The following is a 13,162-nucleotide window of genomic DNA, read 5'->3' as shown; positions in this document are numbered from 1 at the left end:
ATCTTGTTCTCACGAACCCAAGTCTTTACTTACTGCATACACTCATTTTCATGAGCTGATTGTTGACGTGGATCCATAGTTGCGCTCAATAATAAATGTATTGCCAAATAGAGCGTTCTACTACGCGAATTTACACATTGGTGATCAACGAGCTCCTTTTGTGGTATCGACCTATATTTACAAATGATTTATCATTAATGGAGGTCTATGTAGACTGGTGAATCTAATGGGTTGTGCTCCCACTCATATGCGTCTGTCTTAATTGTTAATCTCCATATGCGCGCTTCAGACGAATGATTAATTGTCCAGAAGTACATCAAGTCCGCACCTATGCCCTTACGACCAGGGGATCTGTGCGTTATACACATGATTAGAAGAATAAACAGAAAGCCTTTCTTTTTTTTATTATTAGGTTAAGTTAGTAATACAGTAGATTATAGTTGATAAGGATTAAATTTTAAGAAAATATTCATGAATTTCTTCGAGCGATTTACCAGATGTCTATAAATATAAGAGAGAAGGTATAAGTACAATGTAGCACAATGGTTGCCAAAAAAAAAATACCTCTGGCATCAAACGAATTAACATGAGTAACAAAACAATAGAGAGACCTGCATAGAACCAAAAAGTACCAGCGGCAGTAAATGCTTCATTCATGGATAAGAAAGTGGTGGAGATAATCAAATTACAAATCCAGTTGACGGCTGTAGCAACACCATTGGCTTTGCCTCGGATGGACATGGGAAACATTTCAGCTTGAGCCAACCAAGGAATATACCCAAGTCCGAGAGCATAACTACCGACATAGACGACTAAAAAGGTTAACAAGAGACCCGTGATAGTTTTATCTTTTGACTGTGCGGGACATCCTGTGGCACTTTGGAAAATATCAGCAAGGTTGTCTTTGGAAGCAACACAGATGTTGGAAGCAATTGACCAACCGCATTTACTATCCAAGACACAACGAGCACAGTTTCCAGAGTAGTTGATACATTCACTCTGTTGGGTAACAAATCCTTGCTGGGCAGCAAATGTACCACCCAAGGCAATTAAACCCAAAATCATGGCAACCATTGTGTACAAGAGCATCTTTCTGCGGCCTACTTTATCAATTACAGTGACAGCAATGGCCGTAAAGACCATGTTGGTGGCAGCCACAATAATAGCAACACTAGTAGCTCCTTCGTTACTTCTAAAACCTGCCATTTGTAAAATAGTAGCAGCATAATACATGGCTGCATTAAAACCGGACAATTGTTGGGCAGCTTGCAGAATACAAGCTTTTTTTTTCAGGGACAAAATATGGTTAGTTCTTGTATCACAGCAGTAAATTGCAATAACTCACCAATCATCATAGGCATAAAATTATCGCGGTGTAAAAAGTCTTTGAAGGAACCTGATCTACAAGCATGAATATCATCATCAATCATCTTAATTTCTCGGTCAATAAATGTATCGGTGACAGAATCTCCATAGACTTTGCGGATGGCACTTTTGGCTTCATCGAATTTCTGGATAGCCACTAATCGTCTAGGTGATTCGGGAAGGAAAGGCATGATGACAAATTGGAATAATGCGGGAACACCAGCAACACCAAACATATATCTCCAGCCATTGGGTACTCTAGCAAAAGCAATATTCATGACATAGGCCATGACTTGTCCGAATGTGATGACAAGTGTGTTTAAAGTAGTCAATCTACCACGGATATGCTTGGGAGAGAGTTCACTGACATAGACGGGTACAATCATGGAAGCAATACCGACAGCTAAACCAACAACAATTCTACCAAACAAGAGTACGCCATAGTTAGGTGCTAAGGCAAGGATCAAAGCTCCCGCGATAAAGATCACTGAAGAGACAATCACAAGAATCTATTCGGGATTGTTTTGATTAGATTTTTTTTTTTTTTTTCATATAGGTAACAGTAGTACAAACCTTTCTTCCAAACCTATCACTTAACTAGTAATACCAATAAATTAGAATTTCTTTGTGTATGTGTAAATAAACATGAAACATACAATACCAGCACCAAAACCACCAAAGATTGCACCAAAAGTGGTTGCTCCAACAACAAGTTCCTTTTGAACACTGTTCATATGGAACTCATCTTCCAAAAATGTCAAAGCGCCAGAAATGACTAAATTATATAAAATTAGAAGTCAAAATCTGTAACTTTTTTTTTGTTTATGTACATACCACCGGTATCGTAACCAAACAAGAAACCACCAACACAAACGCAAATAACCAACAAGTAAACAAAAGGTGATGCCTTGCCAGTCATTTCAGATTCATCCGAGATCTCCTCATGGGGTTCATAAATCTCTTCATGAGGATCTAACACTTTTTTAGTGTTGTAGTCTGTCATTTCTGACTTTTGACTTTTGATATTATCTACACTCATTCTTGTAATGAGATTTTGTTAATAAATATCCTTCAAAAATACAATCATTCTAAAAATTTTACCAGTAAGCTGAAAATTGAACAATTACTCTACTAGATTTGAGAAGAAAGCAACGCTTCCTTGATTTTTTTTTTTTTTTTTTTTTTAGGAAATGTCCAAACTCTGTGTTTAAAAAAAAGCAAACACGTGATGTGTTTACAAAAGTGCACAAAAGTACAAAACAGTAAAAGCATTGATGCACATCTATTAAATAAACATCTCGTCTATTATATTTTACCGAGCTTTATTTTCTTCTCGTTTTGTTTAGAGGCTATCAAATAGAAGTATGCCAAGACATCTTTCAAGTAAGATCTTCTCACTAATTACGACTCCCCATCTGTGGTCACACAATTGGCTTGGACTCTGCGCAATATGAAGTGTGTGTGGGCTCTGTGAATTCAAAAAGCGCCCTCGAATCAACATTTCCTATGAAATATTGCCAGCGCCGTTCTGATAACAGTTTGTTATCAAACCGAGCTTACAATTATGTATCTAGATTAAATTAAAAAGCGGCTTATTGAGCATAGAACGAACTCCAACGGGGAAGAGATGCTCTTATTTATGAGCTCTTAAAATTGACAGTTCGTTGGTTGTCCGGGCCGACATGAATTAATCTACTAACGTCAAAATATCCTGTTCTGGTTGATTCAAGAAAATACGGGTGTAAAATCTCTATCATGACAGACTCTATAGCTTACGTTTGTGGTGGATATTATGGTCTTTCGTCTACTGACATTAAACGAGTGACAGAAAGTAGACGAATTGAGTAACTTGTGATCTACATAAATCATGGATAGGACCTGTCTTGAAAGCTTTTACTTGGCCATGGACAATGAACTTGTTCCTATACCTACCAGCTATCCTTTGTTTAGAAGAGCGCTGCTATTTCACCCCTTACTCCCCTTTTGGGGAAGAGTTTTGGTAAAAAGACTAAAGCCGATATTACAAAGACCATTATAGGATACACGTGTCTGTTTAAATAAGTGCATATTGGATTTAGCCGTCAAATATCTTTCTAATGGGTGCCGTGAAGAGTTAAAGAAACTCCTGCATGCTTCCCTCAGGCTTTGTAATTTTGGTTATTTCAATTGACGGGTTTTTTTTTTAAAAAATTATGATATTTTCATTGGAGCGGTTCTCAAATATCAAGAATATTTTTTTTTTTCAAAAAGAAAAAAAAAGTTGAATTGAGCAAAAGGACACACATCTTCATACGTTTTAAAAAAAATATTTAACCAAAACCGCCAGATTCCTTTTCTATTTATACAGGTATTATGAACCCTTATTCAAACGGAGGAAATCAAAACAACGCATATCTTCCATATGGTCAACAACAGCAATACATGACAAACCTTCCAGCAGAGATGCAGTCTGTCGTCAATGGTTTTCCTTCTCAAAAGATTGACGGAAACGCCAGTAATGCTAGCGGCAGTCCTCAGCAACAACCTGCTTCTTTCGACCCATCCTTAATGGCCAACTTGATCGCAAAGAGGCAAATGTACGGACAACCTTCGCAACCTCAACAGCAACAACAGCAACAACAACAACAACAACAACAACAAGCTTTTAGTCCCACAAACTCTTCCATGGGTGGATCTCCTGCTATTTCTTCTTTACAAAGTCCAAGACAACAAAGCCCAATGATGAACAATAACGTGAACTCTATGGCACAGTTGCAACAACAAAACTATAGAAACCCAAGCATAAGTAATACCAATATGAATACACCCACCTTGAACAATACTCCAAACTTAAACGTTATGTCAAGCATGAACAATACTCCCAACATGAATAGCAATGCTCAACAACAGCAGTGGAGTAAGCAACAACAACAAATGGCGCAGATGCAGCGTATGGATGAGCAACAACGTCAACAGTTTATAATGATGCAACAGCAACAACAACAGCAGCAGCAACAACAAATGAGAAAACAACAATTTCAGCAAATGCAACAGCAAATGCAACAACAAACACCTGTTTTACCTACCACCACCATGTCGCCAATGTCAGAACAGCAATCTTCACCCATGAACAGTCTCGATATGATGGCAGAACAAAAAAGATTATCGCCAGTCAATAATATCCCCCCTAACATTGTCACACATACTGCAGTTGCTGGAGGTCCTGATGCTGATTTAAATACAAAACGAGTAGAAGTCGTAAGTGGTGGTTTATATATATATGGCATGTTTATTTTCTTGGACTGACTTTTGTCTTCTTTTGACGTGATATAGATATTAGCTTTGAATATAGAATTGATTCGATTATGTATCGAAAGTCAAAATACAGGTGTCAGCTTGGAACCTAATTTGGGCATGTAAGTCACCATAATTTTTTTTTAAAACAACTTGGGGGATGTTGATGCTTTTTTTTTCAGCTATCAATCCAGGTTACAATCCAACTTGACGTATCTCGCTACAATGGCAGACATTTCAATGGTAGAGCCAGGTAAAGAATATAAGGCACCATCCCCACCTGACTTGAAGCCATTACCAGCACCAAAATCAGAGATTGGAAAAAAGATTCACGAGATCCTCAACACAGCTCAAAATTTATTCCATGAACGTAAAGAATCGCCTGTTGGCAATCTAAACTTACAGCAGCAAATCATGCGTCAACAGGCTGCTGCCATGCGTCAACAGCAACAACAGCAGTTTTTGAAATCCGCTAGCCCCACATCCGTCACAACACCTGTGAGTACACCCACTACACCACGCAATATGATGACATTAGATCCTCAAGCCATGATGTTGAGACAGGCACAACAGGCACAAGCACAGAACCTCATGCAGCAGCAGCAACAACAACAACTGAGACAACAGCAGATCATGATGGGATTAAACAATACAAATGGTTACCCGCAGATGGATGCAACATCTTCTCCCGCTGCTAATACGATACCACAACAGATTAGTCCAAACGATTTATTAGCAGCCAATGGTATGATGAACCCATCCAGCATGATGATGAATCCAAATAACATTATGAATAATATGTATAATAACCCAAATGATGACCCGAATAATTATAATAATGTTATGATGATGATGCAAAGACTTCAACAGCAACAAAACCAAAATCAATAAAATATTCCTCCATTTTTTTTAAATTTAATCTGAATATGTATTTCGGCGATTGTAGACATAGGATGAACGGGTATAAGAGTATTGTGAATGGGTTGCTATGTCACACAAAACACGTCGCGACATTGTCAAATATCATGGAAGAAATGCATTTAAAAAGAAGTCATGAAATGACACTTGTTAAACTACGATAAGATGGCAGACTTTTTATTTTTGTTGATGATAATTAAGGGCTATTCTGCTCATGCAATATGTAAAAATAGATCATTATACTCCACATGCCAATCTACACAATAGAGAAAATGGGTCAGAGTCGAGTCAAATTGGATACGTAACCGCGTATATATTCCTATCAATATCTGCCTTACTGCGGCGTCTGTGAGATACGCAACGGAACCTACCTGTAGAGGTTTGCTACATTTTCCCAGGTATACTCATGATACAATATAAATATTTTTAGTGAAGAATCACCAGTTAAATAGACTAACTAGGGCGTTCATATTTGTGTCTTACAGAGAAGCAAGGCGAACCTTTATCTGACTGTGAAGTTTAAGTTTTTGTAAATATTTTGCAACAGATGTATCAATGAGTGCTTGTACAAAATCGTAGCTCGTTGCACATATTCAATTTTGGTAATTGACTAAGAGCGTACTGACCAAACATCATTTTTGAGGACAAGCGACACATTAGTCAGCAACTTTTGTTTAATTATATCAACGTCTTTAATTATAAATACGACAGAGGTTAAACTTCCTTTTGAGATAATAGACATGAACGTCTAAGTTATTGTTCAGGATATCTAAACATTGGTGATACATATGTTGCAAAAATAGTAACATCCACTAATTTAGGATTTTCAATGCAGATTTGATGCAAGGTCTTGAAACTTAAATTGCATGTTTAATAATTAAATGGACTTTTATTTTACTAGACAATAGTAATAGCTCAATCTCGACAAGTAGTCCATCTGATTTTTAGCTTCAGAGATACTTGAACATTTATTTATGAACATACGTTTTCGTCGAGCATCATCATCAGGCCATGTTCCATGACTGTTTACTCATTTGTCTTTCATAATATGACAGACCAGTTTTGCATCGCCGTGTAACCATACCTTGTTTTAAAGATCGAGGCAATCGGCGATGATCTGATAACTTCTTTTAACCCTTTCTTCATGAATTCTATCCGAAATATCGCAACAAAACACCCATATACCTTTTACATTGCAACTTCGATAGCATATGGGGTTCTTGTAACCTTACTTTCGTTAGTGACCCCGTCAGATTTCTTTAATTCGAAGCCGGCTAGAGGTGACATGGGCTTCGGTCGGTTTGTCATTAGAGGTTCAAGATTCGTCAATGGTAAAAAAAAAAGTGGCAGGAAGGATAAAATATTACGTATGTAACTTATGCAGCATACTGTTAGGTAAGTACACACCCTTTGCTTATCCATGGCGAACGATAAGTCCAAGTACAGTCGGTAGGTATATTGCTTGGTTTGCTTATGCTGTGCACCAATTGGGACAGTGGTACATTTTGGCTCGAGTTCAACTATCGAAAGAAGCAAAATGGAGTCAAGAGTATCGATGGTGGAATTGGCACATGGTTTATTTAAATGGAGGCATGTTAGTTTTTAAACTGGTGCATGGACATGTGTTTTATGACGGGTTAGCCATGGATGTGCCTGAGGGTATTGCTCAAGCCTCTGTGATATTGATTCTGGTTATTGCAATCATTATGGCCATTCCATTGTAAGTAGTGAAATAATAATTTAGTGATTGGTCATGCAAGAAATGTTCACATATAAAAAAAAATAGGCGCGGCATTATATTTGGACAAGGAAAGAAGCCAAGGTCCGATCGTGTGATACAGTTTATTCGAAAATATCATGGATATGTCATGAGTTTTGGCACAGTAGTTAATTTTCACTATCATCCAGTGGAAGGTACGATGGGTCACTGTTTTGGTTTTATCTACCAGTGTTTGTTGATTTGGCAATCAACCACTTTTTTGCACAAGGTTCGTAAATATTGTAATATGATGAGTTAGGCTTATTTAAAGATATATTTAGACACATGCAAACAAATCGTGGGTGCTATTGTTAGAAACTTGGGTTTTTATCCATGGAACATTAACAGCCATTATTCAACCTGGCATTGGATGGCAAATCTTCTCGTATGGCTTCATGATTCTGTTCCTGGTGAATCAGATATTTCAAACAAGAGCAAGTGAGAATAAGGCATTGATGGGACTCATGTATGTACTATTTTGTGCATGGGCTTATTGGGGATTGAACAAGGATAAAGTGTACTATAGAGCAACGTTTATTCCTATTGCCGAATATGCATGTGTCTACGTTGTATTATTAATAGGCAAAGTAACCTGTTCGGTAGTAGACAGATTGCGAAATTATAAGCAATTGTTTGTTATGACTGTCTACGTTTGTGTAACTATTATGTTAAGTATTGGACTAGCCATGATTCTTGCAGGAAATCTCCAAGTATATAACGATTATTAATTTATTATAAAATACAACATTTGATTCTCTTTTTCTGTTTATCTTTTGGTATCTGTCTATTAATTTGTCTCACCAGATCAAAGAAGACTTGATCAACGTTGATTTTAAATCTTGCCGATGTTTCGTAAAACGGTTTACCTCCCCATTGTTGTGATAGCTCCATACCCTGTTCTCTAGAAACCATGCGTTCTTCTTCTAGATCACATTTGTTGCCTACTAACACCATAGGAATCTATAAGAGTGTTTTATGTTAGTGAGTGCAGAAATAAATTGTATTGTTACTTTACATTCTCTCCATCCTTCACTCGATGTATTTGTTCTTTTAGACCGTACAGATCTGTTAAGGTAACCGAACTTGTGATTGAAAATACCAGTAGAAAACCTTGACCGTTTTTCATATATAAATCTCTCATTGCAGTAAATTGTTCAGTCCCTGCAGTATCAAGAATCTCGAGCATGCATTGTTGACCATCCACTTCCACTTGTTTACGATAAGAATCCTCAATTGTTGGATCATATTTCTCGACAAAGATGGACTGAACAAATTGGACAGTCTAATAAGAAGAAGATGAACTTCTATTTTCACTACACAAAAAAAAAAAAAAAAAAAAAAAAAACATCCATACCAATGCAGATTTTCCTACTCCACCGGATCCCAATACAACCAGTTTATACTCTCTCATTTTAAAAAGCGCGTTGTTTGTTAAAAAAGAAAAAAAAAAAGAAAGAAGGGAAAAAAAAGGGGCGGATTATTTGATCAATTTATAAAACATACAAACAAATAAGGGGGAACACACACACACACACTCACACACACACACACGTTTGCGGTTTTTTTATCGGGCTTTCATTTGGTAATCCAAAAGTAGCAATCCTACACTTTCTTTCGCTTTTTTTTCTTATTTATTAACATTTCGCAAATGAAGTATATCGATATATGTAGCGCTCTCTACGACTACCAAGCTCAATCAAAAGAAGAAATATCTTTTCAGGCACAAGATATCCTTTATATTCTAGACAAATCCGATGTAGATTGGTACAAAGCTCAATTAAAAGTCCAGTCGTTAGATGGCCCTACGGGTTTAATTCCTGCTAATTACCTCGAAAAGGTAAATTACTCATCTCTTTTCGCCTGTAACATTGACTAACTTTTACAAATAAAAAGGCTGCACCTTTAGGAACCGTGACAGCTGTGTACGATTACACTGCTCAATCTCTGGAAGAATTATCCTTCAAAGAGAATGAAGTATTGACATTGTACGAAAAGGATGATACCGATTGGTTTGTTGTCCAGAACTCCAAAAGTGAATTTGGTTTAGCTCCCGGTAATTATGTACAGGAAGATATACCAGCAGTCAAAGACACTGTCAAAGAGACAAAACGGGGTAAAAAAAAAAAAAAATACTTGTACAGCATAAATTTTCTGAACAATCCTAATAGATATGGAACCAAGGTGGGCTATTGCTTTATTTAGTTATCAGCCACAAAGTGATGAGGACACGTTTTTAGAAGATAATCAGCAGGTGTTGGTAACAGACTATACTGGAAAGGATTGGTGGACCATCGAACATAAGGATGGAAAAGCTGGTATTGTTCCTGCAAACTACTTAAAATTCCAGGATGTTTATGAAGCTGAATTAAAAGCCGAGCAAGAACGAGAACAAGAACGTTTGCAAGCTCACAAAGAGCAGGAACAGAAGCAACTGGAACAGAAAAGACAAAAGGACTTAGCGGATCGTAAAAATCATAGAGAACAACAGGATAAGGAGAAGGAAAGACAACTTGAAGTCGAAAGAAGGAGAAAAATGCAGGAAGAAGCGAAACAAAAAGAGATCGAATCCAAAAGACAAGCTTCTGTAAGTTGCGACTATAAAACTCTGTAAACTTGGAGAACACCCTCCATTAACTCCTTTTTTCTCTTCACAGTTCTCTGCTGCTGCTGCTGCTGCTTCTGCTGCTGCTAATGTGATTCCTTCTCCTCAATTAGGCTCTCCTAGTAAGTAGCTAATATATCCGCATAGAACATAAAATATCTAATAAAACCCATTTAATTTAGGACGTAGTCAAATACCTGCCCCTCCTCCACCTACAAAAGCAGACATACCACAACACAATGATCCTAATAGTAAGTGGGTATTTTATCACCAACATATTTTAGGGACTCATTTTTGTATTTATAGAGCCAGATCCATCCAGAATTCGCATGTGGACAGACAGAACCGGCGCATTTAAAGTTGAAGCCGAATTTTTATCATGTGCCAATGGAAAAATTAGACTTTTTAAAACAAACGGCGTCAAGATTGATGTACCTACCCAAAAAATGTGTATGGAGGATTTGTTATACATCCAATCAGAAACCGGCCAGGACCTTATACAACATGATGACATCCCTTTAGGACAGTTAAAGGTTGGATTTACATGGCTCGACTATTTTAAAAAAACTCGATTACCTCATTATGCTTGTGTACAATATGCAAAGTCGTTTGAGAAGAGTGGTTTAGGTGAACACGATGTAGAACGCTTAACTCATCGTAGAATGAAATCATTGGGCATGTCGGAAAGACATGTGCAGAGGATCCAAAGATTCATTGAAACAAACCGTGCCGAACCTCCTTCTGAAGATGAAAATGAACAGCCCAAAAAAGTAAAGAAACATGTTACATTTGGCGCTGTCAGTTACATTGTCGAAAATGACGATGATAACGACGGGGAGGAAGACGAAGGTAGTGTACTATGGCAAATTGAGCAAGACGAAAGATTAGCAAGACAATTGCAAGAGCAAGATCATCATGCCGGTGGATTACAGCGTCGTGGTACAGGTAGACCAACTCCTGCTCAATCCGCTCCTAGAGGTGTCAATTCAGCTGTTTTAACTCCTCAAAAATTCAATCCTGAGCCATTAAAGCCAACACCTCCGCTTCCACAACAACAACCATTACAACCCGTTCCAAATGCTCCCCCAGCACTACCCAAGTTTGAGGATGATGCATGGGCACCACGCTCATCACCATCAACTGCACCTTCCACCGCTCCTACGTGGAATCAAGCTTCCGCACAGACTCCCCCTACAACATTGGCTGCTTCTCGTCAAAGACCTACACCACCTGTACCCCAACAAAGTCTAGTAGACCCACAATTATTAGCCAAATGGGGCGGAAGTCCTTCCCTTGCAGCTGCTAACAGTCGTCCTGTACCACCTCCACCCACAGTGGCATCTTCTCCTCTACATCAGCCCTTAAACTCGTTGCCAACGCAACAACAACCCACGTTCCATCAACAGCCATCGAATAGTAGTTTTTCGACACTTCAATCGAACAATAGTTTTGTAACAGCACAATCCACCCCAAGTTTTGCACCTACTACAACATCCACACAATTTCCACCTGCTCAACCTACCAACAATTTCGTACCTACCCAAACTCCTAACAACTTCGCCTCTCCCCAGCAACAGTTAACCACTGGAAATAGTTTCCAACAACCAACGAGTGCAGGAAGCTTTACATCAACCAACTTCCAACATCAACTTCCCACTGGAAACAGTTTCCAAAATCAAGCACACACTGGGAACAGTTTCCAACAACAACCTCGCAGTATACAGAATCAGACTACTGGGTTACAGCACCAAGCTTCCGGCTTACAACAAGTCAATGTAAATAGCTACCAATTACCTAACCATAGCGGCAGTTTTTCATCATCTCTGCCACAAACAAGCTTCCAACATCAATTACCTACTAGCAATGGTAGCTTTTCTTCTCTTCAGACAGGCAATACTAATTTTCAACAACCTGCTAATTTCCAGCAGCAGCATCAACAACAACAAGGTTATGCTGCCTTTAATCATTCACCATCCATGCAATCCGCCTATTTGGGAGTTCAAGCCCAACCCACGGGTGCTAGTTGGGCCGCTGCCACACCTGCTAACCCATTTGGCGGAGCGTCTCCTTCACCATCGTATCAACAATTACCGCCCCAAAATAATGTACCTCAATATAATAATACCATAGGTAATGCTATAACGTGTATAAAAAGCAATGACGGTAAAACTAACCTATACATAGATCCCAACGATAAATATTCCGTCTTTAAAACGGTCGATACAACAACACCTAGTGTATTTAACAACAAGCAACAAAATTTTTATTAATTTAAATTAAAAATAAATTTTCTACTCTTTAAGTTCTCCAGAATCGACAATCTCGATTTTGGCAGTGGGTCTACCACTTTGAGTACCATATTGTTCCAAAAGGTCCAAAATATCAGTACCTTCGGCAATTTGACCAAAGACAGTGTGGTTTCCGTCTAACCAAGGAGTGTTGTCAAAGGTAATGAAGAATTGAGATCCGTTGGTGTTCTATTTATTACGGGAATATAAGTACGATTTATAATCCATGTCATCTTCTATTCTTCACTTACGGGACCAGCGTTAGCCATAGACAAGATACCCTTACCCTTGTGCTTTAAAGTGAAGTTCTCACTATAGAAAAATAAGTTGCATGCACATTAGTAAAATATTTAGCGCGCGTCATAATTTTATGTCACTTTACTCGTTGAACTTGTGACCATAGATGGATTCACCACCACGACCATCACCCAAGGTGAAATCTTTAGAAAATGAATTAAGTACACTCCTTTATCTTTTTTTACTAACAATGATAAAACTTACCACCACCTTGAGCCATGAAACCAGGGATGATACGATGGCTTATCAAAAGAAAAGAAAAATTAATAAAGCAATCCTCAAAATATATACACGTATAAATCTACTTACAAGGCACTGTTCTTGAAGTGCAAAGGCTTTCCAGACTTACCAATACCCTTTTCACCGGTACAGAGAGCACGGAAGTTTTCAGCTGTCTTGGGAACAACATCGGAAAAGAGCTAACACAAAACTGTCAATATCACGAATTTTTTTTTTTTTTTTAGATGTCTTCTGCAGTTTTACCTTGAAAGTCATACGACCGGTAGGCTTACCGTTGACGGCAACATCGAAAAAGACTTTGGGAAGATTCTTGGCAGCCATTGTGTTATACTAGAGCAAAAAAAAGTGAAGTATTGACCGCCCCCCTCCTCCCCCACAGTTATAATAAACAATTCGGAATTTTAAAAAAACAAGGTCACT

General features: G+C 38.1%; 6 protein-coding genes across 6 annotated transcripts; 3 read left to right on the top strand and 3 right to left on the bottom strand.

Annotated features, from left to right (window-relative positions):
• Positions 1-18: 18 nt before the first annotated feature.
• On the bottom strand, positions 19-2,525 carry EV154DRAFT_250057 (general substrate transporter). Its single transcript, XM_051594606.1, has 7 exons — positions 2,467-2,525; positions 2,200-2,405; positions 2,022-2,140; positions 1,939-1,962; positions 1,346-1,874; positions 565-1,280; positions 19-501 (listed from the first exon to the last, which is right to left on the bottom strand). The coding sequence occupies exons 2-7, from the start codon at positions 2,402-2,404 to the stop codon at positions 451-453; spliced, it is 1,644 nt and encodes a 547-aa protein (XP_051456958.1). The 5' UTR covers position 2,405; positions 2,467-2,525; the 3' UTR covers positions 19-450.
• Positions 2,526-3,624: 1,099 nt separating this feature from the next.
• EV154DRAFT_511268 (uncharacterized protein) lies at positions 3,625-5,557 on the top strand. The gene is made up of 3 exons (XM_051601792.1): positions 3,625-4,602; positions 4,678-4,760; positions 4,821-5,557. Exons 1-3 carry the CDS (start codon positions 3,718-3,720, stop codon positions 5,527-5,529), a joined length of 1,677 nt encoding a protein of 558 aa, XP_051456957.1. The 5' UTR covers positions 3,625-3,717; the 3' UTR covers positions 5,530-5,557.
• A 1,591-nt stretch (positions 5,558-7,148) lies between these two features.
• On the top strand, positions 7,149-8,043 carry EV154DRAFT_421958 (uncharacterized protein; the record flags this gene model as incomplete). The annotated part of the gene is made up of 3 exons (XM_051596062.1): positions 7,149-7,276; positions 7,343-7,463; positions 7,597-8,043. The coding sequence occupies 3 exons, from the start codon at positions 7,149-7,151 to the stop codon at positions 8,041-8,043; spliced, it is 696 nt and encodes a 231-aa protein (XP_051456956.1).
• On the bottom strand, positions 7,664-8,921 carry EV154DRAFT_249968 (ras related protein 1b). The gene is made up of 3 exons (XM_051594605.1): positions 8,670-8,921; positions 8,331-8,597; positions 7,664-8,275 (listed from the first exon to the last, which is right to left on the bottom strand). The coding sequence occupies exons 1-3, from the start codon at positions 8,724-8,726 to the stop codon at positions 8,048-8,050; spliced, it is 552 nt and encodes a 183-aa protein (XP_051456955.1). The 5' UTR covers positions 8,727-8,921; the 3' UTR covers positions 7,664-8,047.
• Positions 8,922-8,931: 10 nt separating this feature from the next.
• Positions 8,932-12,150, top strand: EV154DRAFT_444474 (uncharacterized protein; the record flags this gene model as incomplete). The annotated part of the gene is made up of 7 exons (XM_051597056.1): positions 8,932-9,152; positions 9,209-9,428; positions 9,484-9,899; positions 9,970-10,039; positions 10,100-10,168; positions 10,224-12,047; positions 12,102-12,150. Coding segments are annotated over exons 1-7 (2,835 nt in total), but the record flags the coding sequence as incomplete, so codon positions are not given.
• Positions 12,151-13,078, bottom strand: EV154DRAFT_511255 (peptidyl-prolyl cis-trans isomerase cyp5). Its single transcript, XM_051601791.1, has 6 exons — positions 12,986-13,078; positions 12,812-12,921; positions 12,707-12,744; positions 12,588-12,645; positions 12,457-12,517; positions 12,151-12,394 (listed from the first exon to the last, which is right to left on the bottom strand). Exons 1-6 carry the CDS (start codon positions 13,061-13,063, stop codon positions 12,209-12,211), a joined length of 531 nt encoding a protein of 176 aa, XP_051456953.1. The 5' UTR covers positions 13,064-13,078; the 3' UTR covers positions 12,151-12,208.
• Positions 13,079-13,162: the final 84 nt, after the last annotated feature.

The sequence above is a fragment of the Mucor mucedo genome (genome assembly GCF_025094135.1).
Source record: "Mucor mucedo strain NRRL 3635 chromosome Unknown EV154scaffold_54, whole genome shotgun sequence".
In the NCBI taxonomy this organism is placed as follows: domain Eukaryota; kingdom Fungi; phylum Mucoromycota; class Mucoromycetes; order Mucorales; family Mucoraceae; genus Mucor; species Mucor mucedo.
This window is presented reverse-complemented; position numbering and strand designations above follow the sequence as displayed.

Excerpts from the sequence above, each read along its gene's own strand:
- EV154DRAFT_249968 (XM_051594605.1), bottom strand. The coding sequence starts at position 8,726 with ATGAGAGAGTATAAACTGGTTGTATTGGGATCCGGTGGAGTAGGAAAA. Across the intron at positions 8,598-8,669 it reads GAGTAGGAAAATCTGCATTG|ACTGTCCAATTTGTTCAGTC; the intron begins GTATGGATGTTT and ends TCTTCTTATTAG. Across the intron at positions 8,276-8,330 it reads GAGTGAAGGATGGAGAGAAT|ATTCCTATGGTGTTAGTAGG; the intron begins GTAAAGTAACAA and ends ACACTCTTATAG.
- EV154DRAFT_511268 (XM_051601792.1), top strand. The coding sequence starts at position 3,718 with ATGAACCCTTATTCAAACGGAGGAAATCAAAACAACGCATATCTTCCA. Across the intron at positions 4,603-4,677 it reads ATACAAAACGAGTAGAAGTC|ATATTAGCTTTGAATATAGA; the intron begins GTAAGTGGTGGT and ends GACGTGATATAG. Across the intron at positions 4,761-4,820 it reads TTGGAACCTAATTTGGGCAT|CTATCAATCCAGGTTACAAT; the intron begins GTAAGTCACCAT and ends TTTTTTTTTCAG.
- EV154DRAFT_250057 (XM_051594606.1), bottom strand. The coding sequence starts at position 2,404 with ATGAGTGTAGATAATATCAAAAGTCAAAAGTCAGAAATGACAGACTAC. Across the intron at positions 1,875-1,938 it reads GTGATAGGTTTGGAAGAAAG|ATTCTTGTGATTGTCTCTTC; the intron begins GTTTGTACTACT and ends AATCCCGAATAG. Across the intron at positions 502-564 it reads TAATTCGTTTGATGCCAGAG|ACATCTGGTAAATCGCTCGA; the intron begins GTATTTTTTTTT and ends TTATATTTATAG.
- EV154DRAFT_511255 (XM_051601791.1), bottom strand. The coding sequence starts at position 13,063 with ATGGCTGCCAAGAATCTTCCCAAAGTCTTTTTCGATGTTGCCGTCAAC. Across the intron at positions 12,646-12,706 it reads TTTCATGGCTCAAGGTGGTG|ATTTCACCTTGGGTGATGGT; the intron begins GTAAGTTTTATC and ends CATTTTCTAAAG. Across the intron at positions 12,395-12,456 it reads CTATGGCTAACGCTGGTCCC|AACACCAACGGATCTCAATT; the intron begins GTAAGTGAAGAA and ends CGTAATAAATAG.